This window comes from Oncorhynchus gorbuscha, linkage group LG05, assembly GCF_021184085.1.
Source record: "Oncorhynchus gorbuscha isolate QuinsamMale2020 ecotype Even-year linkage group LG05, OgorEven_v1.0, whole genome shotgun sequence".
NCBI classification, from domain to species: Eukaryota; Metazoa; Chordata; class Actinopteri; order Salmoniformes; family Salmonidae; genus Oncorhynchus; species Oncorhynchus gorbuscha.
The window spans coordinates 86,345,428-86,372,254 of record NC_060177.1 but is presented as its reverse complement, the minus strand read 5'-3'; the positions used below and the strand labels follow the sequence as shown (position 1 = coordinate 86,372,254).

At 48.2% G+C, this 26,827-nt stretch overlaps 2 protein-coding genes across 2 annotated transcripts in view; one reads left to right on the top strand and one right to left on the bottom strand.

The window, feature by feature from the left end:
- The first annotated feature begins 297 nt into the window (after positions 1 to 297).
- On the top strand, positions 298 to 3,942 carry LOC124035297 (mucin-19-like). The gene is made up of 2 exons (XM_046348756.1): positions 298 to 2,388; positions 2,591 to 3,942. Exons 1-2 carry the CDS (start codon positions 1,964 to 1,966, stop codon positions 3,225 to 3,227), a joined length of 1,062 nt encoding a protein of 353 aa, XP_046204712.1. The 5' UTR covers positions 298 to 1,963; the 3' UTR covers positions 3,228 to 3,942.
- A 1,969-nt stretch (positions 3,943 to 5,911) lies between these two features.
- Positions 5,912 to 26,827, bottom strand: part of LOC124036612 (protein FAM189A2-like) — a 56,078-nt gene continuing 35,162 nt past the window's right edge. The window contains exons 8-10 of the mRNA XM_046351416.1: positions 18,532 to 18,735; positions 17,176 to 17,498; positions 5,912 to 6,847 (exon numbers count right to left, since the gene is read on the bottom strand). Coding sequence (XP_046207372.1) covers positions 6,494 to 6,847; positions 17,176 to 17,498; positions 18,532 to 18,735 — 881 coding nt within the window. The 3' untranslated portion in view covers positions 5,912 to 6,493. The remainder of the gene's footprint in view (positions 6,848 to 17,175; positions 17,499 to 18,531; positions 18,736 to 26,827) is intronic.

Below are 26,827 nucleotides of genomic sequence, written 5' to 3'. Positions count from 1 at the left end.
ATATGATGTTCTAGCATGGTCTATCTGGAGTTACCAACCAACCATATGATGTTCTAGCATGGTCTATCTGGAGTTACCAACTAACCAAATGATGTTCTAGCATGGTCTATCTGGAGTTACCTACCGACCATATGATGTTCTAGCATGGTCTATCTGGAGTTACCTACCGACCATATGATGTTCTAGCATGGTCTATCTGGAGTTACCAACCTACCATATGATGTTCTAGCATGGTCTATCTGGAGTTACCAACCAACCATATGATGTTCTAGCATGGTCTATCTGATGTTATGATGTTCTAGCATGGTCTATCTGGAGTTACCTACCGACCATATGATGTTCTAGCATGGTCTATCTGGAGTTACCAACCTACCATATGATGTTCTAGCATGGTCTATCTGGAGTTACCAACCAACCATATGATGTTCTAGCATGGTCTATCTGGAGTTACCTACCGACCATATGATGTTCTAGCATGGTCTATCTGGAGTTACCAACCTACCATATGATGTTCTAGCATGGTCTATCTGGAGTTACCTACCGACCATATGATGTTCTAGCATGGTCTATCTGGAGTTACCTACTGACCATATGATGTTATAGCATGGTCTATCTGGAGTTACCTACCGACCATATGATGTTCTAGCATGGTCTATCTGGAGTTACCTACCGACCATATGATGTTCTAGCATGGTCTATCTGGAGTTACCAACCTACCATATGATGTTCTAGCATGGTCTATCTGGAGTTACCAACCTACCATATGATGTTCTAGCATGGTCTATCTGGAGTTACCTACCGACCATATGATGTTCTAGCATGGTCTATCTGGAGTTACCAACCTACCATATGATGTTCTAGCATGGTCTATCTGGAGTTACCAACAAACCATATGATGTTTTAGGTCAGTCTATCTATCTGCAGTCACCAGTCGTTCGGTCAACCATATGATGTTCTAGCATAGTCTATCTGGAGTTACCAACCAACCATATGATGTTCTAGCATGGTCTATCTGGAGTTACCAACCAACCATATGATGTTCTAGCATGGTCTATCTGGAGTTACCTACTGACCATATGATGTTCTAGCATGGTCTATCTGGAGTTACCAACCTACCATATGATGTTCTAGCATGGTCTATCTGGAGTTACCAACCTACCATATGATGTTCTAGCATGGTCTATCTGGAGTTACCAACCTACCATATGATGTTCTAGCATGGTCTATCTGGAGTTACCAACCTACCATATGATGTTCTAGCATGGTCTATCTGGAGTTACCAACCTACCATATGATGTTCTAGCATGGTCTATCTGGAGTTACCAACCTACCATATGATGTTCTAGCATGGTCTATCTGGAGTTACCAACAAACCATATGATGTTTTAGGTCAGTCTATCTATCTGCAGTCACCAGTCGTTCGGTCAACCATATGATGTTCTAGCATAGTCTATCTGGATTACCAACCAACCATATGATGTTATAGCATGGTCTATCTGGAGTTACCAACCAACCATATGATGTTCTAGCATGGTCTATCTGGAGTTACCAACCAACCATATGATGTTCTAGCATGGTCTATCTGGAGTTACCTACTGACCATATGATGTTCTAGCATGGTCTATCTGGAGTTACCAACCTACCATATGATGTTATAGCATGGTCTATCTGGAGTTACCAACCAACCATATGATGTTCTAGCATGGTCTATCTGGAGTTACCAACCAACCATATGATGTTATAGCATGGTCTATCTGGAGTTACCAACCTACCATATGATGTTTTAGGTCAGTCTTTCTATCTGCAGTCACCTGTCGTTCGGTCAACCATATGATGTTCTAGCATGGTCTATCTGGAGTTACCGGTCAGTCTATCTATCTGCAGTCACCAGTCGTTCGGTCAACCATATGATGTTCTAGCATGGTCTATCTGGAGTTACCAACCAACCATATGATGTTCTAGCATGGTCTATCTGAAGTCACCGGTCTGTCTATCTGAAGTCACCGGTCTGTATCTGGAGTCACTGGTCTGTCTATCTGAAGTCACCGGTCTGTATCTGGAGTCACTGGTCTGTCTATCTGGAGTCACCGGTCTGTATCTGGAGTCACCAGTCTGTCTATCTGGAGTCACCGGTCTGTCTATCTGGAGTCACTGGTCTGTATCTGGAGTCACTGGTCTGTATCTGAAGTCACCGGTCTGTATCTGGAGTCACTGGTCTGTATCTGGAGTCACCGGTCTGTATCTGGAGTCACTGGTCTGTATCTGGAGTCACCGGTCTGTATCTGGAGTCACTGGTCTGTATCTGGAGTCACTGGTCTGTATCTGGAGTCACCGGTCTGTATCTGGAGTCACCGGTCTGTATCTGGAGTCACCGGTCTGTATCTGGAGTTACCTGTCGAGGCCCTGAGTCACCGGTCTGTATCTGGAGTCACCGGTCTGTATCTGGAGTCACCGGTCTGTATCTGGAGTCACCGGTCTGTATCTGGAGTCACCGGTCTGTCTATCTGGAGTCACCGGTCTGTATCTGGAGTCACCGGTCTGTATCTGGAGTCACCGGTCTGTATCTGGAGTCACCGGTCTGTATCTGGAGTCACTGGTCTGTATCTGGAGTCACCGGTCTGTATCTGGAGTCACCGGTCTGTATCTGGAGTCACTGGTCTGTATCTGGAGTCACTGGTCTGTATCTGGAGTCACTGGTCTGTCTATCTGGAGTCACTGGTCTGTATCTGGAGTCACTGGTCTGTATCTGGAGTCACTGGTCTGTCTATCTGGAGTCACTGGTCTGTATCTGGAGTCACCGGTCTGTATCTGGAGTCACCGGTCTGTATCTGGAGTCACCGGTCTGTATCTGGAGTCACTGGTCTGTATCTGGAGTCACTGGTCTGTCTATCTGGAGTCACTGGTCTGTATCTGGAGTCACTGGTCTGTATCTGGAGTCACTGGTCTGTCTATCTGGAGTCACTGGTCTGTATCTGGAGTCACTGGTCTGTATCTTGAGTCACTGGTCTGTCTATCTGGAGTCACTGGTCTGTATCTGGAGTCACCGGTCTGTCTATCTGGAGTCACTGGTCTGTATCTGGAGTCACTGGTCTGTCTATCTGGAGTCACTGGTCTGTATCTGGAGTCACTGGTCTGTATCTGAAGGTCTGTCTATCTGGAGTCACCGGTCTGTATCTGGAGTCACCGGTCTGTATCTGGAGTCACCGGTTGTTCGGTCGACCATATGATGTTCTATCATGGTCAACCGGTCGGTCTTGTGCTGTATCATTCCTGCTTCTAATGTGTGTGATGACGACTTAATTATTCCACATTAAACCTAAACCAGCTGGAATACATAATATACAGTGTCTAGAAAAAGTACATGAACCCTTTGGAAATTCCTGGATTTCTGCATAAATTAGTCATCAAATTTGATCTGATCTTCATCTAGGTGACAACAATAGACGAACACAGTATGCTTAAACTAATAACACACAAACAATTACACGTTTTCATGTCTTTATCGAACACACCAAGTAAACATTCACAGTACAGGGTGGGAAAAGTGTGTGAACCCTTGGATTTAATAACTGGTTGACCCTCCTTTTGCAGCAATAACGTCAACCAAGCGTTTTCTGTAGTTGCGGATCAGACCTGCACAACGGTCACGAGGAATTTTGGACCGTTCCTCTTTACAAAACATTCAGGGCAGCAATATTCTTGGGATGCCTGGTGTGAACTGCTCTCTTGAGGTCATGCCACAGCATCTAAATCGGGTTGAGGTCAGGACTCTGACTGGGCCACTCCAGAAGACATATTTTCTTCTGATGAAGCCATTTTGTTGTTGATTTACTTGTGTTTTTGGGTTGTTGTCCTGTTGCATCACCCAACTTCGTTGAGCTTCATTTGACGGACAGATAGCCTAACATTCTCCTGTAAAATGTCTTGATAAACTTGAGAATTCATTTTTCCGTCGATGATAGCAAGCTGTCGAGGCCCTGAGGTGCTCCCTCCACCATACTTTACAGTTGGGATGAGGTTTTGATGTTGGTGTTCTGTGCCTTTTTTTCTCCACACATAGTGTTGTGTGTTCCTTCCAAACAACTCAACTGTAGTTTCATCTGTTCACAGAATATTTTGCCAGCAGCGCTGTGGAACATCTAGATGCACTTTTGCAAACTTCAGACGTGCAGCAATGTTTTTTTTGGACAGCAGTGTCTTCTTCCGTGGTGTCCTCCCATGAGCACTATTCTTTATTGTTTTACATATTGTAGACTCGTCGACCGAGATGTTAGCATGTTCCAGAGATTTCTGTCTTCAGCTGACACTCTAGGATTCTTCTTAACCTTCTGCGCTGTGCTCTTGCAGTCATCTTTGCAGGATGGTCACTCCTAGGGAGAGTAGCAACAGTGCTGAACTTTCTCCATTTATAGACCGTGGACTGATGAACATTAAGGCTTTTAGACATACTTTTGTCAACAATTCTTAATCTTAGTTCTTCTGAGATCTCTTTTGTTTGAGGCATGGTTCACATCAGGCAATGCTTCATGTGAATAGCAAACTCACATTTTGTGAGTGTTTTTTATAGGGCAAGGCAGCTCTAACCAACATCTCCAATCTGGTCTCATTGATTGGACTCCAGGTTAGCTGACACCTGACTCCAATTAGCTTTTGGAGAAGTCATTAGCCTAGGGGGTTCACATACTTTTTATAACCTATACTGTGAATGTTTAAATGATGTATTCAATATAGACAAACATTACAATTATTTGTGTGTTAACAGTTTAAGCAAACTATGTCTATTTATTGTTGTGACTTATTTGAAGATCAGATAATATTTGATGACCAATTTATGCAGAAATCCAGGTAATTCTAAAAGGTTCACATACTTTTTCTTGCCACTGTATACACACACACACACACACACACACACACACATATACATACACATACAGGTATATATACTTCTAATGGTTATTTTGTGTGTTGAGTTTGGATTGACCATATAAGCAAGCTTTAATGAATAAGAAATAAGGTGAAATGAGAACTGAGTAAACTAGTGGCAAGGGCCCTTACAATATCTCTTAAAGAAGTGGTTTCATGTGAACTAGGTAAGAGAGGAAGAAAAAAAACATAATTACACATTTGTCTAGAACACAAAGGTAATGAAAACAGGGGGCAACTTGGTGAAGTATAGACCTTCCCTGTCCGTGTTGGTGATAGTAGGCTATTGTGACGCAGCAAAGTTGTCCTTTGTAAAGAGATGGGCAGCAAACGTACACTTGAGTCGATGGTGACTGTGAGGTAGGCTAACTAGTGTTTATAATGCACTGTTTTGAATGTAATTCATCTTAAAATGTTTGTCGACATGTCTAAAGATGATGAAAAACGTGAAAAATACGACTTTCTGTAAAGCTATGGCAATTTGTATTCATTTGCTCTTCTGTGATGCTACTGAACTGCAGAACTGTCATGTTTCTACCGGTATTTACAACAATAAACTACTTGCAGAAGGACTGTTGTTGTTGGTTTTGTTGTTTCTAAGGCCAGGATTCGATCCACAGCCGACAGTGCACCTTTTAAAGGTCATTTAAATTAGAGATGACATCCGCAACGTTTGTCATGAATGTAAATCTACGTGAAAGACGTATTGTCTGTCCGGTGAGCTGCTCTTTAGCGTGCCTTGGATTGAATCCCGGCGCATAAACGGTGCACTTTAAGGCCTAGATGTAATCCGGAACCGTATAAGAGGCACATTTATAGTGCGTTTGAAGTGTAAATGTCGTTTCCGATTGAGTCCGACATATGCAGCGTTTATAGTGAACGGCAGTTGGGGCATTGCCTTTAAAAAAGTGCATAGACAAAAAGATGGGCGATGGGGATTGAATCCCGACCTAAACAAATGAATTAAAGATTAATTAAGACTCAACACTCATAGTGCATGGCCAGTTTAATTAAATACTGAACATTTTATATGGAACATTCCACGTTGCTTTATTTAAGGCACTGGGCAGATAGTGAAGTATAGAGAGAGAGAGCCTTCCTTAGACTCTCACATGCAGGTAGGGTTCAGTGCTGACATATGTACAGCCAATCATTTTATAATAGCTTGTAACACAGAATTGTTAATGGAAATATTTGGAGACTATTTTGAAACCCTTGATTCCCAGGTCACCTCTTTCACAATGCAAACAACAGTGTACAGACAACACTACACACTGTACATACACTTCAACAGTATTAGTGCAGCAGACACACACACACACACACCTTAGGCACACAACACACACACGCAGCCGCACACACACAGCCCTTCTAAAGGCTAGTACTTGCAGTCTGTGGGACTCAGTTTCAAAGTTCTTTAGAATGGCTTTTCCCCACAAGGTTTAGCAGTTGCAGTCCCAAACCTCGCCGCCAGGGGGCGCCTTTTCCTTGGAGTCAATAAGGTGTTTCCCCCAGTGGACCTTGCCATCAGTTTGTGCTCGGGGAGTGTTCGGATGGGAAGAGGGTTCCATCAGATCACTGTTTCTCTAAACACCCCTATGAGACTGTGGGGGCGTTCGTGATGATCCAGACGTGAGCCCGCCCGTGACGTCGACCTAGAACCTACTCTAGAACCCGCTCTAGACCAGGACTTGAAGCCAGACCCACCACCTTGCCTGGCCTCTAGTGGCTGCTGCTCTGCCCAGGTGAAGGTGCTGAGGTCTCCACAACTCCGCAGGTGCAGCAGGCCGGGCCTCTTCCGGAGGGGCTGGGGGAGGGTCCGGGAGGAACATTCCAGGATGGGGACATGTGGTCTGGAGCATCCCCTGGGGAGGGACAGGGGCTGGGGCAGGGCTCCAACTGGTGTCTCTGATACTGTGATCACCTGGAGAGAGAGGAGGAGAGGAGAAAAGGTGCAGTTTAAAGGGATAGTTCACCCAAATGTATCTCTTCTTGTCCTGTCTCCCTGACCTACTAATCCTTCTCACCCCCTCTCCTTCCCTCTCTCTCTCCTCACCCCCCCTACTTTCCTATCCATCCGGTTTCCACTTCTCTACACAGGGTTCTATGTACTGTAGCTGGCACAGTGTTCTATGTAGCTGGCTCAGTGTTCTATGTAGCTGGCACAGTGTTCTCTGTAATTGGCACAGTGTTCTATGTAGCTGGCACAGTGTTTTACGTAGCTGCCACAGTATTCTATGTAATTGGCACAGTGTTCTATGTAGCTGGCACAGTGTTCTATGTAGCTGGCACAGTGTTCTATGTAGCTGGCACAGTGTTCTATGTAACTGGCACAGTGTTCTATGTAGCTGGCTCAGTGTTCTGGCACAGTGTTCTGTGTAGCTGGCACAGTGTTCTGTGTAACTGGCACAGTGTTCTATGTAACTGGCACAGTGTTCTATGTAGCTAGCACAGTGTTCTATGTAAATGGCACAGTGTTATATGTAGCTAGCACAGTGTTCTATGTAGCTAGCAGTGTTATATGTATCTAGCACCGTGTTCTATGTAGCTAGCACAGTGTTCTATGTAGCCTAGAGACCTTCACGCGTCCAAAAAGTAGGACTCGTTCCGGAAATGGACCTGGCACTTTCCCATCCGGACCCAATATGCATAAATCTTTTTTTATATGTATATATAAAGACCCATTCCGAACGGACCCAAGGACAACTAGACCCGTCCCGTATTGACCTGGTCGGATCCAGACCTGGTCTGATCAGCGTGATGGAAGCAGCAGAAAAGCTACTTTATTAACCAGAGCTGATAAAGCTGAGGGAGAGGAGGCAGAGCGAGGTGACGCTGTAGCAGGGGCTGAGGGAGAGGAGGCAGAGCGAGGTGACGCTGTAGCAGGGGCTGAGGGAGAGGGGGGAGAGCGAGGTGACGCTGTAGCAGGGGCTGAGCGAGTGGAGGCAGAGCGAGGTGACGCGGTAGCAGGGGCTGTGGGAGAGGAGACAGAACGAGGTGACGCTGTAGCAGGGGCTGATGGAGAGGAGACAGAACGAGGTGACGCTGTAGCAGGGGCTGATGGAGAGGAGGCAGAGCGAGTTGGCGCTGTAGCAGGGGCTGAGGGAGAGGAGGCAGAGCGAGGTGACGCTGTAGCAGGGGCTGAGGGAGAGGAGGCAGAGCGAGTTGACGCTGTAGCAGGGGCTGAGGGAGAGGAGGCAGAGCGAATTGACGCTGTAGCAGGGGCTGAGCGAGAGGAGGCAGAGCGAGGTGACGTTCTAGCAGGGGCTAAGGGAGAGGCGGCAGAGCGAGGTGAAGCTGTAGCAGGGGCTGAGGGAGAGGAGGCAGAGGTGACACTCTAGCAGGGGCTAAGGGAGAGGCGGCAGAGCGAGGTGAAGCTGTAGCAGGGGCTGAGGGAGAGGAGGCAGAGGTGACGCACTGGTAGGGGCTGAGGGAGAGGAGGCAGAGAGAGGTGTCGTTGTAGCAGGGGCTGTGGGAGAAGAGGCAGAGGTGACGCTGTAGCAGGGGCTGAGGGAGAGGAGGCACAGCGAGGTGACGCTCTAGCAGGGGCTGAGGGAGAGGAGGAAGAGCGAGGTGACGCTCTAGCAGGGGCTAAGGGAGAGGCGGCAGAGCGAGGTGAAGCTGTAGCAGGGGCTGAGGGAGAGGAGGCAGAGGTGACGCACTGGTAGGGGCTGAGGGAGAGGAGGCAGAGAGAGGTGTCGTTGTAGCAGGGGCTAAGGGAGAGGAGGAAGAGATGACGCTCTAGCAGGGGCTGAGGGAGAGAAGACAGAGCGAGGTGACGCTGTAGCAGGGGCTGAGGGAGAGGAGGCAGAGCGAGGTGACGCTGTAGCAGCGGCTGAGGGAGAGGAGGCAGAGCGAGGTGGCGCTCTAAGAGGGGCTGAGGGAGAGGCGGTAGATAGCAGGGGCTGAGGGAGAGGCGGTAGAGCGAGGTGACGCTGTAGCAGGGGCTGAGGGAGAGGAGGCAGAGGTGACACACTAGTAGGGGCTGAGGGAGAGGAGGCAGACCGAGGTGACGATGTAGCAGGGGCTAAGGGATAGGAGGCAGAGGTGACGCTCTAGCAGGGGCTGAGGGAAAGGCGGCAGAGCGAGGTAACGCTCTAGCAGGGGCTGAGGGAGAGGAGGCCGAGCGAGGTGACGCTGTAGCAGGGGCTGAGGGAGAGGAGGCAGAGCGAGGTGACGCTCTAGCAGGGGCTGATGGAGAGGAGGCAGAGCGAGGTGACGCTGTAGCAGGGGCTGAGGGAGAGGAGGCAGAGCGAGGTGACGCTGTAGCAGGGGCTGAGGGAGAGGAGGCAGAGGTGACGCACTAGTAGGGGCTGAGGGAGAGGAGGCAGAGCGAGGTGACGTTGTAGCAGGGGCTAAGGGAGAGGAGGTAGAGGTGACGCTCTAGCAGGGGCTGAGGGGGAGGAGGCAGAGGTGACGCTCTAGCAGGTGCTGAGGGAGAGAAGACAGAGCGAGGTGACGCTGTAGCAGGGGCTGAGGGAGAGGAGGCAGAGCGAGGCGACGCTGTAGCAGGGGCTGAGGGAGAGGCGGCAGAGCGAGGTAACGCTCAAGCAGGGGCTGAGGAAGAGGAGGCCGAGCGAGGTGACACTGTAGCAGGGGCTGAGGGAGAGGAGGCAGAGGTGACGCTCTTGCAGGGGCTGAGGGAGAGGAGGCAGAGCGAGGTGACGCAGTAGCAGGGGCTGAGGGAGAGGAGGCAGAGCGAGGTGACGCAGTAGCAGGGGCTGAGGGAGAGGAGGCAGAGCGAGGTGACGCTGTAGCAGGGGCTGAGGGAGAGGAGGCAGAGCGAGGTGACGCTGTAGCAGGGGCTGAGGGAGAGGAGGCAGAGCGAAGTGACGCTGTAGCAGCGGCTGAGGAGGAGGAGGCAGAGGTGACGCTCTAGCAGGGGCTGAGGGAGAGGAGGCAGAGCAAGGTGACGCTGTAGCAGGGGCTGAGGAGGAGGAGGCAGAGGTGACGCACTAGTAGGGGCTGAGGGAGAGGAGGCAGAGCGAGGTGACGCTGTATCAGGGGCTGAGGGAGAGGAGGCAGAGCGAGGTGACGCTCTAATAGGGGCTGAGGGAGAGAGCCAGAGCGAGGTGACGCTCTAGCAGGGGCTGAGGGAGAGGAGGTAGAGCGAGGTGACGCTCTAGCAGGGGCTGAGGGAGGGCAGTAGAGCGAGGTGACGCTGTAGCAGGGGCTGAGGGAGAGGAGGCAGAGGTGACGCACTAGTAGGGGCTGAGGGAGAGGAGGCAGAGCGAGGTGACGTTGTAGCAGGGGCTGAGGGAGAGGCGGCAGAGCGAGGTAACGCTCTCTAGCAGGGGCTGAGGGAGAGGCGGTAGAGCGAGGTGACGCTGTAGCAGGGGCTGAGGGAGAGGAGGCAGAGGTGACGCTCTAGCAGGGGCTGAGGGAGAGGAGGCAGAGGTGATGCTCTAGCAGGGGCTGAGGGAGAGAAGACAGAGCGAGGTGACGCTGTAGCAGGGGCTGAGGGAGAGGAGGCAGAGCGAGGTGACACTGTATCAGGGGCTGAGGGAGAGGAGGCAGAGTGAGGTGACGCTCTAACAGGGGCTGAGGGAGAGGAGGCAGAGCGAGGTGACGCTGTAGCAGGGGCTGAGGGAGAGGAGGCAGAGCGAGGTGACGCTGTAGCAGGGGCTGAGGGAGGGCGGTAGATAGCAGGGGCTGAGGGAGAGGCGGTAGAGCGAGGTGACGCTGTAGCAGGGGCTGAGGGAGAGGAGTCAGAGGTGACGCACTAGTAGGGGCTGAGGGAGAGGAGGCAGAGCGAGGTGACGTTGTAGCAGGGGCTAAGGGAGAGGAGGCAGAGGTGACGCACTGGTAGGGGCTGAGGGAGAGGAAGCAGAGCGAAGTGACACTCTAGCAGGGGCTGAGGGAGAGGCGGCAGAGCGAGGTAACGCTCAAGCAGGGGCTGAGGGAGAGGAGGCCGAGCGAGGTGACGCTGTAGCAGGGGCTGAGGGAGAGGAGGCAGAGGTGACGCTCTAGCAGGGGCTGAGGGAGAGGAGGCAGAGGTGATGCTCTAGCAGGGGCTGAGGGAGAGAAGACAGAGCGGGTGACGCTGTAGCAGGGGCTGAGGGGGAGGAGGCAGAGCGAGGTGACACTGTATCAGGGGCTGAGGGAGAGGAGGCAGAGTGAGGTGACGCTCTAACAGGGGCTGAGGGAGAGGAAGCAGAGCGAGGTGACGCTCTAGCAGGGGCTGAGGGAGAGGAGGCAGAGCGAGGTGACGCTCTAGCAGGGGCTGAGGGAGAGGCGGTAGATAGCAGGGGCTGAGGGAGAGGCGGTAGAGCGAGGTGACGCTGTAGCAGGGGCTGAGGGAGAGGAGGCAGAGGTAACGCACTAGTAGGGGCTGAGGGAGAGGAGGCAGAGCGAGGTGACGCAGTAGCAGGGGCTGAGGGAGAGGAGGCAGAGCGAGGTGACGCAGTAGCAGGGGCTGAGGGAGAGGAGGCAGAGCGAGGTGACGCTGTAGCAGGGGCTGAGGGAGAGGAGGCAGAGCGAGGTGACGCTGTAGCAGGGGCTGAGGGAGAGGAGGCAGAGCGAAGTGACGCTGTAGCAGCGGCTGAGGAGGAGGAGGCAGAGGTGACGCTCTAGCAGGGGCTGAGGGAGAGGAGGCAGAGCAAGGTGACGCTGTAGCAGGGGCTGAGGAGGAGGAGGCAGAGGTGACGCACTAGTAGGGGCTGAGGGAGAGGAGGCAGAGCGAGGTGACGCTGTATCAGGGGCTGAGGGAGAGGAGGCAGAGCGAGGTGACGCTCTAATAGGGGCTGAGGGAGAGAAGCCAGAGCGAGGTGACGCTCTAGCAGGGGCTGAGGGAGAGGAGGTAGAGCGAGGTGACGCTCTAGCAGGGGCTGAGGGAGAGGCAGTAGAGCGAGGTGACGCTGTAGCAGGGGCTGAGGGAGAGGAGGCAGAGGTGACGCACTAGTAGGGGCTGAGGGAGAGGAGGCAGAGCGAGGTGACGTTGTAGCAGGGGCTGAGGGAGAGGCGGCAGAGCGAGGTAACGCTCTAGCAGGGGCTGAGGGAGAGGCGGTAGAGCGAGGTGACGCTGTAGCAGGGGCTGAGGGAGAGGAGGCAGAGGTGACGCTCTAGCAGGGGCTGAGGGAGAGGAGGCAGAGGTGATGCTCTAGCAGGGGCTGAGGGAGAGAAGACAGAGCGAGGTGACGCTGTAGCAGGGGCTGAGGGAGAGGAGGCAGAGCGAGGTGACACTGTATCAGGGGCTGAGGGAGAGGAGGCAGAGTGAGGTGACGCTCTAACAGGGGCTGAGGGAGAGGAGGCAGAGCGAGGTGACGCTGTAGCAGGGGCTGAGGGAGAGGAGGCAGAGCGAGGTGACGCTGTAGCAGGGGCTGAGGGAGAGGCGGTAGATAGCAGGGGCTGAGGGAGAGGCGGTAGAGCGAGGTGACGCTGTAGCAGGGGCTGAGGGAGAGGAGTCAGAGGTGACGCACTAGTAGGGGCTGAGGGAGAGGAGGCAGAGCGAGGTGACGTTGTAGCAGGGGCTAAGGGAGAGGAGGCAGAGGTGACGCACTGGTAGGGGCTGAGGGAGAGGAAGCAGAGCGAGGTGACACTCTAGCAGGGGCTGAGGGAGAGGCGGCAGAGCGAGGTAACGCTCAAGCAGGGGCTGAGGGAGAGGAGGCCGAGCGAGGTGACGCTGTAGCAGGGGCTGAGGGAGAGGAGGCAGAGGTGACGCTCTAGCAGGGGCTGAGGGAGAGGAGGCAGAGGTGATGCTCTAGCAGGGGCTGAGGGAGAGAAGACAGAGCGAGGTGACGCTGTAGCAGGGGCTGAGGGGGAGGAGGCAGAGCGAGGTGACACTGTATCAGGGGCTGAGGGAGAGGAGGCAGAGTGAGGTGACGCTCTAACAGGGGCTGAGGGAGAGGAAGCAGAGCGAGGTGACGCTCTAGCAGGGGCTGAGGGAGAGGAGGCAGAGCGAGGTGACGCTCTAGCAGGGGCTGAGGGAGAGGCGGTAGATAGCAGGGGCTGAGGGAGAGGCGGTAGAGCGAGGTGACGCTGTAGCAGGGGCTGAGGGAGAGGAGGCAGAGGTAACGCACTAGTAGGGGCTGAGGGAGAGGAGGCAGAGCGAGGTGATGCTGTAGCAGGGGCTGAGGGAGAGGAGGCAGAGCGAGTTGACGCTGTAGCAGGGGCTGAGGGAGAGGAGGCAGAGCGAGGTGACGCTGTAGCAGGGGCTGAGGGAGAGGCGGCAGAGCGAGGTAACGCTCAAGCAGGGGCTGAGGGAGAGGAGGCCGAGCGAGGTGACGCTGTAGCAGGGGCTCAGGGAGAGGAGGCAGAGGTGACGCTCTAGCAGGGGCTGAGGGAGAGAAGACAGAGCGAGGTGAATCTCTAACAGGGGCTGAGGGAGAGGTGGCAGAGATAGGTGACGTTCTAGCAGGGGCTGAGGGAGAGGAGGCAGAGAGAGGTGACGCTCTAGCAGGGGCTGAGGGAGAGGAGGTAGAGATAGATGATGTTCTAGCAGGGACTGAGGGAGAGGAGGCAGAGCGAGATGACGCTGTAGCATCCCTCAATGTCATCTCTCAGAGCAGTCATCCCTCAACAAGCTGCGACGTCATCTCTCAGAGCAGTCATCCCTCAACAAGCTGCGACATCATCTCTCAGAGCAGTCATCCCTGAACAAGCTGCGACGTCATCTCTCAGAGCAGTCATCCCTCAACAAGCTGCGACATCATCTCTCAGAGCAGTCATCCTTCAACGTCATCTCTCAGAGCAGTCATCCCTCAACGTCATCCCTCAACAAGCTGCAACGTCATCTCTCAGAGCAGTCATCCCTCAACAAGCTGCGACATCATCCCTCAGAGCAGTCATCCCTCAACAAGCTGCGACGTCATCTCTCAGAGCAGTCATCCCTCAACAATCTGCGACGTCATCTCTCAGAGCAGTCATCCCTCAACGTCATCTCTCAGAGCAGTCATCCCTCAATGTCATCTCTCAGAGCAGTCATCCCTCAACAAGCTGCGACGTCATCTCTCAGAGCAGTCATCCCTCAACAAGCTGCGACGTCATCTCTCAGAGCAGTCATCCTTCAACGTCATCTCTCAGAGCAGTCATCCTCAATGTCATCCCTCAACAAGCTGCAACGTCATCTCTCAGAGCAGTCATCCCTCAACAAGCTGCGACATCATCCCTCAGAGCAGTCATCCCTCAACAAGCTGCGACGTCATCTCTCAGAGCAGTCATCCCTCAACAAGCTGCGACGTCATCTCTCAGAGCAGTCATCCCTCAATGTCATCTCTCAGAGCAGTCATCCCTCAACGTCATCTCTCAGAGCAGTCATCCCTCAACGTCATCTCTCAGAGCAGTCATCCCTCAATGTCATCTCTCAGAGCAGTCATCCCTCAACAAGCTGCGATGTCATCTCTCAGAGCAGTCATCCCTCAGCGTCTCTATGCTGCCTACCTTCTGATATGTCATCTCTCAGGAGAAGTGGGAGTTTGTAAAGGTGCCACTGAAGACGTCGTTTGAGTTATCAGACATAAGCCATGGTCCACAGACATGACGGTAAAGAATTTCAGTTAAGAAAAAATAAAAACAAATGTACTCAGTGTGGGCTGTGTCTTTAAACATTAGCTACCGGTAGCCATGTATGTAACGTTCAGTTTTCTAAAAATGTAAATGCTAGCTAATGTTAGCTATGTATTATTTATTATTGAATATTTGAAATAATATTAATAATTTAAATATCAAGTAGAAACCCCCACCTCTCCTTGTATGGTTATTTTAGAACCCCCCCCAACTCTCCTTATATGGTTCCTTTAGAAACCCCCACCTCTCCTTATATGGTTCATTTAGAAACCCCCACCTCTCCTTATATGGTTCATTTAGAAACCCCCACCTCTCCTTATATGGTTCCTTTAGAAACCCCCACCTCTCCTTATATGGTTCCTTTAGAAACCCCCACCTCTCCTTATATGGTTCCTTTAGAAACCCCCACCTCTCCTTATATGGTTCCTTTAGAAACCCCCACTTCTCCTTATATGGTTCCTTTAGAAACCCCTTGCTAGTCAACACCGACTCATTGCCTAATGCTTGCATGCATATTTTAATTATCTTTATGGAGTCAGAATTTTATTAGGCTAATTCCTTAGTCATATTACAGGCTGCATGTGAGGTATACATGGGGTATACAAAACATTAGGAACACCTTCCTCATATTGAGTTGCACCCCCTCAGAACAGCCTCAATATTCGGCAGGGCATGGACTCTACAAGGTGTCGAAAAGCATTCTTTGTTGACTCCAATGCTTCCCACTGTTGTGTCAAGTTGGCTGGGTGTCCTTTGGGTTGTGGACAATTTTTGATACACACGGGAAACTATGGAGTGTGAAAAACCAAACAGTGTTGCCTCTACCTGGTCTATGTAGCCTCTACCTGGTCTATGTAGCCTCTACCTGGTCTATGTAGCCTCTACCTGGTCTATGTAGCCTCTACCTGGTCTATGTAGCCTCTACCTGGTCTATGTAGCCTCTGCCTGGTCTATGTAGCCTCTACCTGGTCTATGAAGCCTCTACCTGGTCTATGTAGCCTCTACCTGGTCTATGTAACCACTATCTTGTCTATATAGCTACAGACATATCAAATTTACATAAGTATTCACACCCTTGAGTCAATACATGTTAGAATCACCTTTGGCAGTGATTACAGCTGTGAGTGTTTCTGGGTAAGTCTCTAAGAGCTTTACACACCTGGCTTGTACATTCTTTGCCCATAATACTTTTCAACATTCTTCAAGCTCTGTCATATTGGTTGTTGATCATTGCTAGACAACCATTTTCAAGTCTTGCCATAGATTTCCAATCAGATTTAAGTTAAACCTATAACTCGACCACTCAGCAATATTCACTATCTTTCTTGGTAAGCAAGTCCAATGTAGATTTGGCCTTGAGTATTGAGTTATTGTCTTGCAGAAAGGAGATTTCATCTCCCAGTGTCTGGTGGAAAGCAGACTGAACCAGGTTTACTTCTAGGATTTTTCTTGTGCTTAGCTCCATTCCGTTTCTTATTTATCCTGAAAAACAACCCATTCTTTAACAATTACAATCATACCCATAACATGATGCAGCCACCACTATGCTTGAAAATATGGAGAGTGATACTCAGTAATGTGTTGTGTTTGCACCAAATATAACCCTGGTTCGTGACATAAAGTTAATTGCTTTACCACATTTTCTTCGGTTTTACTTTAGTGCCTTGTCGTAAACAGGATGCATGTTTTGGAATATTTTTATTCTGTACAGGCTTCCTTATTTTCACTCTGTCAATTAGGTTTCTATTGTAGAGTAACTACAATGCTGTTTATCCGTCCTCTATTCTCATATCACAGCCATTAATCTCTGTAACTGTAGTCACCATTGGCCTCATGGTGAAATCCCTGAGCAGTTTCCTTCCTCTCCGGCAACTGAGTTAGGAAGGAAGCCTGTATCTTTGTAGTGACTGGGTGTATTGATACACCATCCAAAGTGGAATTAATAACTCAAAGGGATATTCAATGTCTGCTTTTTTCATTTGTACCCGTCAACCAGTATGTGCCCTTCTTTGGAAAACCTCCATGGCTTTGTGTTTGAAATTCACTGCTCGACTGAGGGACCTTACAGATAATTGCATGCGTGGGGCACACAGAGTGAGTCCATGCAAGTTATTATGTGACTTGTTAAGCACATGTTTACTCCTGAATTTATTTGATTAAAACGTAATAATTTCAAACTTTGCTTACATTTGTATATGATCACATATACAATATTACGTGTGGGAATACTTTTGGAGCAGATTTCCAAAACTAAAATCACTTGGAGCTGATTTGCTGGTGTTGTTATAGTCTTCTTTTTTTGGTGTGGGGGTGGAAATAAAATTGTTGGGGAACCCTTATCTACCAGTTCTATGTAGCCTCTATGTAGTCCTCTATGTGGTCCTTCTGTAGCTCAGTTGGTAGAGCATGGCGCTTGTAACGCCAGGGTAGTGGGTTCGATCCCCGGGACCACCCATACGTAGAATGTATGCACACATGACTGTAAGTCGCTTTGGATAAAAGCGTCTGCTAAATGGCATATATTATGTAGCTTGTATGTAGCCTCTATGTAGCCTCTTTACCAGTTCTATGTAGCCTCTTTACCGGTTCTGTGTAGCCTCTATGTAGCCTCTTTACCAGTTCTATGTAGTCTCTATGTAGCTTCTTTACCGGTTCTATGTAGCCTCTATGTCGCCTATTTACCAGTTCTATGTAGCCTCTATGTAGCCTCTTAACCAGTTTTATGTAGCCTCTATGTAACCTCTTTACCTGTTCTATGAAGCTGGCACAGCGGACGGCCTCCTCCATGTGTTCCTGGTCTGAGCGCAGCACGCTACGGATGCTGTCCACCAGCTCCTGGACCTCGGGTGTCAGGCTGCAGTGGGCCGGCTGCTCTAGAAACCTGCTGACCAGCTGCTGGGTGTGTCTGTAGCTCTGGTAGTCCACCATGGAGGAGGGCCGGGGACGCCGCGGGCCTCTACCACCCCGCCGGAGAGCCACCGTCTGGGGCCGGGACGACTGGGAGGCCAGGGCGGACTTGGAAGTCTGGGTGGAGACCTCGGTGGTCTGTGTGGCTGCTTCACAGCTTAACACTGAGGGAGGAGGGGGTGGAAGAGAGGAAGGGGAGAGAGGTGGGAGAGAAGGGAGGGAGAGAGAAAGGTGGGAGAGAGGGGGAGAGAGAGAGAAAGGGGGAGAGAGATGGGGAGAGAGATGGATGGGAGAGGAGAGAGAGAGAAAGGTGGGAGAGAAAGGATAGAGAGAGAAAGGGGGAGAGAGATGGATGGGAAAGGGGTGGGAGAGAGGGTTGGGAGAGAGAAAGGTGGGAGAGAGGGGGAGAAAGAAAGAAAGGGGGAGAGAGATGGGGAGAGATGGATGGGAAAGGGGTGGGAGAGAGGGTTGGGAGAGAAGGGAGAGAGAGAGAAAGGTGGGAGAGAGGGGGAAAGAGAGGGTGGGAGAGGGGTGGGAGAGAAGGGAGAAAGAGAGGGGAGAGAGATAGGTGAGAGAGCAGTGGGAGAGAGGGGATAGAGAGGGGTAGGGGGTTAGTGTGTCTGTAGAATTGCATGTAGTGGGACATCTGTTGGAAACATTAGTAAACTATGCTTTGCAGTTTAGCAAACAACAGTTCTGCTATCCCTGTGAGGGAGGTCACACACACACACACACACACACACACACACACACACACACACACACACACACACACACACACACACACACACACACACACACACACACACACACACACACACACACACACACACACACACACACACACACACACACACACACACACTTACAAGGATACAGCAATCCAAATATGTCTTGCTGACAGATGCAGAGGCTGTAGATTAAGTGACAGACCGACTGTTCCAGAACTATACAGTTTATGTGATCCTCTTTTACCTTTGGCAGCTAGGTCCAGCAGCGTCGCTCTTTGGCTGTTGGAGCCACTGTGCGCGTGTGTGTGTACCTGTGTGTGTGTGTGTGTGTGTGTGTGTGTGTGTGTGTGTGTGTGTGTGTGTGTGTGTGTGTGTGTGTGTGTGTGTGTGTGTGTGTGTGTGTGTGTGTGTGTGTGTGTGTGTGTGTGTGTGTGTGTGTGTGTGTGTGTGTGTGACCCTGTCTCACCTTTGGCAGCCAGGTCCAGTAGGACAGGGTCACTGTTAGAGCGTCTGGGTCTCTGGCGCTGAGACCTCCTAATGGGTGGCACAGGAGCACCCTGGTCCTGGGGAGGTCTGGCCTGGTGCAGGGAGGGGGAGGGCGGAGATTGGGGAAAGGGGTGATATTGGGTAGACGGGGGCACTGGAACAACTGTCGTCTGGGGACCAGCATCTGAAACGCAGGAACAACAAAGATAATTAGGAGAAGAGAGGGAGAGGTAGAGGGAGAGGGGTAGAGATAGAGGGGTAGACGTAGAGGGAGAGGGGTAGAGGGAGAGAGAGATGGGTAGAAGTAGAGGTAGAGGGGTAGAGGGAGAGGGGTAGAGGGAGAAGGGTAGAGGGAGCGGAGTAGAGGGGTTGAGGGAGAGGGGTAGAGAGAGAGGGGTAGAGGTAGAGGAGAGGGGTAGAGGGAGAGAGAGATGGGTAGAAGTAGAGGTAGAGGGGTAGAGGGAGAGAGAGAGGGGTAGAAGTAGAGGTAGATGGGTAGAGGGAGAAGGGTTGAGGGAGAGGGGTAGAGGAGGAGGGGTAGAGGTAGAGGGGTAGAGGGAGAGGGGTAGAGGGAGAGGGGCAAAACAAAATATAAACCTTTTTCCTGCACACTCTCTTTAGGAAACTCCTTAGAGACATTTGTAATTAGAACCATGTTTTGAGAGCTATATGTTCTCCATCTGTCTGTCTTGCTCCTCTCCTACACCACATTAACTCTTTCTTCCTTCCTCTCTCTGGAGTGTGGGGTGACATAAAAAACCAGGGTCACACCCAAAGCTCCATCTTTATCACAACAAAACCTGTGACCTCAGAAAGTTAGAAAGTGAACCTTCCAGGTGTGTTTTATCATGAAGTCCCTGTCGATCTGACCTTCTGTGAGGTCTCCTCTGACCCTGGGAAAGAGTTGTACAACAGAAAGGAAAGGGGGATACCTAGTCAGTTGTACAACAGAAAGGAAAGGGGGATACCTAGTCAGTTGTGCAACAGAAAGGGGGATACCTAGTCAGTTGTACAACAGAAAGGAAAGGGGGATACCTAGTCAGTTGTGCAACAGAAAGGGGGATACCTAGTCAGTTATACAACAGAAAGGAGAGGGTGATACCTAGTCAGTTGTACAACAGAACAACAGAAAGGAAAGGGGATACCTAGGGTGCATACCTAGTCAGTTGTACAACAGAAAGGAAAGGGGGATACCTAGTCAGTTGTACAACAGAAAGGAAAGGGGGATACCTAGTCAGTTATACAACAGAAAGGAAAGGGGGATACCTAGTCAGTTGTACAACAGAAAGGAAAGGGGGATACCTAGTCAGTTAGTCAACAGAAAGGAAAGGGGATTGTACAACAGAAAGGAAAGGGGGATACCTAGTCAGTTGTACAACAGAAAGGAAAGGGGGATACCTAGTCAGTTGTACAACAGAAAGGGGGGATACCTAGTCAGTTGTACAACAGAAAGGAAAGGGGGATACCTAGTCAGTTGTACAACAGAAAGGAAAGGAAAGAAAGGGGATACCTAGTCAGTTGTGCAACAGAAAGGAAAGGGGGATACCTAGTCAGTTGTACAACAGAAAGGGGGATACCTAGTCAGTTGTACAACAGAAAGGAAAGGGGGATACCTAGTCAGTTGTACAACAGAAAGGAAAGGGGATACCTAGTCAGTTGTGCAACAGAAAGGGGGGGATACCTAGTCAGTTGTACAACAGAAAGGAAAGGGGATACCTAGTCAGTTGTGCAACAGAAAGGGGGATACCTAGTCAGTTGTACAACAGAAAGGAAAGGGGGATACCTAGTCAGTTGTGCAACAGAAAGGGGGATACCTAGTCAGTTGTACAACAGAAAGGAAAGGGGGATACCTAGTCAGTTATACAACAGAAAGGAGAGGGTGATACAACAACAGAAAGGAAAGGGGATACCTAGTCAGTTATACAACAGAAAGGAAAGGGGGATACCTAGGTTGATAAAGGAGAGGGTGATACTAGTCAGTTGTACAACAGAAAGGAAAGGGGGATACCTAGTCAGTTATACAACAGAAAGGAAAGGGGGATACCTAGTCAGTTATACAACAGAAAGGAAAGGGGGATACCTAGTCAGTTGTACAACATAAAGGAGAGGGTGATACCTAGTCAGTTGTACAACAGAAATGAAAGGGGGATACCTAGTCAGTTGTACAACATAAAGGAGAGGGTGATACCTAGTCAGTTGTACAACAGAAAGGAAAGGGGGATACCTAGTCAGTTATACAACAGAAAGGAAAGGGGGATACCTAGTCAGTTGTACAACATAAAGGAGAGGGTGATACCTAGTCAGTTGTACAACAGAAAGGAAAGGGGGATACCTAGTCAGTTATACAACAGAAAGGAAAGGGGGATACCTAGTCAGTTGTACAACATAAAGGAGAGGGTGATACCTAGTCAGTTGTACAACAGAAAGGAAAGGGGGATACCTAGTCAGTTGTACAACAGAAAGGAAAGGGGGATACCTAGTCAGTTGTACAACATAAAGGAGAGGGGGATACCTAGTCTGTTATACAACAGAAAGGGGGATACCTAGTCAGTTGTACAACAGAAAGGAAAGGGGGATACCTAGTCAGTTGTACAACAGAAAGGGGGATACCTAGTCAGGTGTACAACAGAAAGGGGGATACCTAGTCAGTTGTACAACAGAAAGGAAAGGGGATACCTAGTCAGTTATACAACAGAAAGGAAAGGGGATACCTAGTCAGTTGTACAACATAAAGGAGAGGGTGATACCTAGTCAGTTGTACAACAGAAAGGAAAGGGGATACCTAGTCAGTTATACAACAGAAAGGAAAGGGGGATACCTAGTCAGTTGTACAACATAAAGGAGAGGGGATACCTAGTCAGTTGTACAACAGAAAGGAAAGGGGATACCTAGTCAGTTGTACAACAGAAAGGAAAGGGGATACCTAGTCAGTTGTACAACATAAAGGAGAGGGGATACCTAGTCTGTTATACAACAGAAAGGGGATACCTAGTCAGTTGTACAACAGAAAGGAAAGGGGATACCTAGTCAGTTGTACAACAGAAAGGGGATACCTAGTCAGGTGTACAACAGAAAGGGGGATACCTAGTCAGTTGTACAACAGAAAGGGGGATACCTAGTCAGTTGTACAACATAAAGGAGAGGGTGATACCTAGTCAGTTATACAACAGAAAGGGGGATACCTAGTCAGTTGTACAACAGAAAGGAAAGGGGGATACCTAGTCAGTTGTACAACAGAAAGGGGGATACCTAGTCAGTTGTACAACAGAAAGGGGGATACCTAGTCAGTTGTACAACAGAAAGGGGGGATACCTAGTCTGTTGTATAACCGAATGCCTTCAACTGAAATGTGTCTTCCACATTTAACTCCTCTGAATCAGAGAGGTGCAGGCGTGCTGCTTTAATCAACAGCCACAGCACCTGGGGAACGGTGGGTTAAAGGCCTTGTTCAGGGGCAGAATGACAGATTTTGACCTTGTCAGCTCGGGGATTCAATCCAGCAACCTTTAGGTTACTGGCCCAACGTTCTAACCACTAGGCTGAGAGACACATCACTGACCCTGTACAGCAGGATTCTCCAACTGGAGGCCCATGGGTGGTTTTATCAGTTGGAGAGGTGAGGAGTGATATATGCCCATTAGGAATAAGGGGGATGATTAGGTGGCCGTGACGGAATGTGGCCAGGTTTGGAATAAAGCTCTTACATGGAGTGCCAAGGGAGCCTGAATGACCATCCGAACGACGGCACCCTACCCAGGGCATTGTTCAAGGTTCAAAAATGATTATGTTTTAGTCAAATATTCTATTTTTTGGTGCTCTTTGCAGTCAATTTGCAGTCTAAAAATATGTTTTTAATAGGTTCCGGACCCCCGGACCATCGGCTCAATAAAGAATTGGCCGGCGGCTGAATCTTGTTGATGATCCGTACTGTATTGTGTGTTGAAATACATTGTGATTAGACTTGACTGGGTGATCTAGAAACTACTACTAGAATGTTACAGAAGCAGTATTGAGAATAGTGGTGTCTGTTGTACTGTTGAGATGGTTCTAGAAAATGCTTTCCCACTGGCCACTGACATCAGGGGTTTAGCTTTTCATTTCAACCATTTGGTTGAATAACGTGAATCCAATGTGAAAACAACAAAAAAAAGACACCATGTCATTTGGATTTCGGATAAAAGTAGAACATTACGTTGATTACTTTTTTGTAAATCAAATCAGTTTTACACGTTGATTCAACTTTTTGGGTTGAAATGACGTGGAAACAACGCTGATTCAACCAGTTTGGGCCCAGTGGGTCGTTTGAGAATGTTCCAAAATCTGCCTTCCGGCCAAAATAAGTTATGACACGTTGAAATCTACTCCATTTTGACAAATATTTGTCTCTCTACTCTAACGCTGCATAACACTCCTGTATGAAACTGCACATTTCACAGTGATTACAGAAAGGAAATCAGATTTCCTGTTCCAAGCTGTATGTGTCAAACAGACTGAGTTTGTGAGAGCTAGAAAGACAGTGGGGCTGGTGAATGTAACACATGAGACTGAAATACATTTTATTTTAATACATTGATGAAATAACTGTCAGTGGGGGAATCTATCTTTGATGACAGGGCAAGGTTATGTCCCATTCATCTGACTGGGATATATATAGCAATACTTTCACTGTAACTACAGCAGTACACTGGGATACAGTAACTATAGCAGTACACTGGGATACAGTAACTACAGCAGTACACTGGGATACAGTAACTATAGCAATACACTGGGATCACTGTAACTATAGCAGTACACTGGGATACAGTAACTATAGCAGTACACTGGGATACAGTAACTATAGCAATACACTGGGATACAGTAACTATAGCAGTACACTGGGATACAGTAACTATAGCAATACACTGGGATACAGTAACTATAGCAATACACTGGGATACAGTAACTATAGCAATACACTGGGATACAGTAACTATAGCAGTACACTGGGATACAGTAACTATAGCAGTACACTGGGATACAGTAACTATAGCAATACACTGGGATACAGTAACTATAGCAATACACTGGGATACAGTAACTATAGCAATACACTGGGATACAGTAACTATAGCAATACACTGGGATACAGTAACTATAGCAGTACACTGGGATACAGTAACTATAGCAATACACTGGGATACAGTAACTATAGCAGTACACTGGGATACAGTAACTATAGCAATACACTGGGATACAGTACTATAGCAATACACTGGGATACAGTAACTATAGCAGTACACTGGGATACAGTAACTATAGCAATACACTGGGATACAGTAACTATAGCAATACACTGGGATACAGTAACTATAGCAATACACTGGGATACAGTAACTATAGCAATACACTGGGATACAGTAACTATAGCAGTACACTGGGATACAGTAACTATAGCAATACACTGGGATACAGTAACTATAGCAGTACACTGGGATATAGTAACTATAGCAATACACTGGGATACAGTAATTATAGCAGTACACTGGGATACAGTAACTATAGCAATACACTGGGATACAGTAACTATAGCAATACACCGGGATACAGTAACTATAGCAATACACCGGGACACAGTAACTATAATATATAATAATAATAATAATATATGCCATTTAGCAATACACTTACAACTACTATCCAATACACTGGGATACAGTCACTATGCAATACATTGGGATACAGTAATTATGGTCCCCTGGGATTGAACCCACTACCCTGGGATACAGTAACTCTACCAACTGAGCTACAGGACCACCAACTATAGCAATACACTGGGATACAGTAACTATAGCAATACACTGGGATACAGTAACTATAGCAATACACTGGGATACAGTAACTATAGCAATATACTGGGATACAGTAACTATAGCAATACACTGGGATACAGTAACTATAGCAATACACTGGGATACAGTAACTATAGCATTACACTGGGATACAGTAACTATAGCAGTACACTGGGATACAGTAACTATAGCAATACACTGGGATACAACTAACTATAGCAATACACTGGGATACAGTAACTATAGCAATACACTGGGATACAGTAATTATAGCAATACACTGGGATACAGTAACTATAGCAATACACTGGGATACAGTAACTATAGCAATACATTGGGATACAGTAACTATAGCAATACACTGGGATACAGTAACTATAGCAATACACTGGGATACAGTAACTATAGCAATACACTGGGATACAACTAACTATATCAATACACTGGGATACAGTAACTATAGCAATACACTGGGATACAGTAACTATAGCAATACACTGGGATACAGTAACTATAGCAATACACTGGGATACAGTAACTATAGCAATATACTGGGATACAGTAACTATAGCAATACACTGGGATACAGTAACTATAGCAATACACTGGGATACAGTAACTATAGCAATACACTGGGATACAGTAACTATAGCAATACACTGGGATACAGTAACTATAGCAATACACTGGGATACAGTAACTATAGCAATACATTGGGATACAGTAACTATAGCAATACACTGGGATACAGTAACTATAGCAATACACTGGGATACAGTAACTATAGCAATACACTGGGATACAGTAACTATAGCAATACACTGGGATACAACTAACTATAGCAATACACTGGGATACAGTAACTATAGCAATACACTGGGATACAGTAACTATAGCAATACACTGGGATACAGTAACTATAGCAATACACTGGTATACAGTAACTATAGCAGTACACTGGGATACAACTACTATAGCAATACACTGGGATACAGTAACTATAGCAGTACACTGGGATACAGTAACTATAGCAATACACTGGGATACAGTAACTATAGCAATACACTGGGATACAGTAACTATAGCAATACACTGGGATACAGTAACTATAGCAATACACTGGGATACAGTAACTATAGCAATACACTGGGATACAGTAACTATAGCAATACACTGGGATACAGTAACTATAGCAGTACACTGGGATATAGTAACTATAGCAATACACTGGGATACAGTAATTATAGCAGTACACTGGGATACAGTAACTATAGCAATACACTGGGATACAGTAACTATAGCAGTACACTGGGATACAGTAACTATAGCAATACACTGGGATACAACTACTATAGCAATACACTGGGATACAGTAACTATAGCAATACACTGGGATACAGTAACTATATAGCAACTATACACTGGGATACAGTAACTATAGCAATACACTGGGATACAGTAACTATAGCAATACACTGGGATACAGTAACTATAGCAATACACTGGGATACAGTAACTATAGCAGTACACTGGGATACAGTAACTATAGCAATACACTGGGATACAACTAACTATATCAATACACTGGGATACAGTAACTATAGCAATACACTGGGATACAGTAATTATAGCAGTACACTGGGATACAGTAACTATAGCAATACACTGGGATACAGTAACTATAGCAATACACTGGGATACAGTAACTATAGCAATACACTGGGATACAGTAACTATAGCAATATACTGGGATACAGTAACTATAGCAATACACTGGGATACAGTAACTATAGCAATACACTGGGATACAGTAACTATAGCAATACACTGGGATACAGTAACTATAGCAATACACTGGGATACAGTAACTATAGCAGTACACTGGGATACAGTAACTATAGCAATACACTGGGATACAGTAACTATAGCAATACAGTGGGATACAGTAACTATAGCAATACACTGGGATACAACTACTATAGCAATAGACTGGGATACAGTAACTATAGCAATACACTGGGATACAGTAACTATAGCAATACACTGGGATACAGTAACTATAGCAATACACTGGGATACAGTAACTATAGCAGTACACTGGGATATACAGTAACTATAGCAATACACTGGGATACAGTAACTATAGCAATACACTGGGATACAGTAACTATAGCAATACACTGGGATACAGTAACTATAGCAATACACTGGGATACAGTAACTATAGCAATACACTGGGATACAGTAACTATAGCAATACACTGGGATACAGTAACTATAGCAATACACACTGGGATACAGTAACTATAGCAATACACTGGGATACAGTAACTATAGCAATACACTGGGATACAGTAACTATAGCAATACACTGGGATACAGTAACTATAGCAATACACTGGGATACAGTAACTATAGCAGTACACTGGGATACAGTAACTATAGCAA

Excerpts from the sequence above, each read along its gene's own strand:
- LOC124035297 (XM_046348756.1), top strand. The coding sequence starts at position 1,964 with ATGGTCTATCTGAAGTCACCGGTCTGTCTATCTGAAGTCACCGGTCTG. Across the intron at positions 2,389-2,590 it reads TCACCGGTCTGTATCTGGAG|TCACTGGTCTGTATCTGGAG; the intron begins TTACCTGTCGAG and ends CTGTATCTGGAG.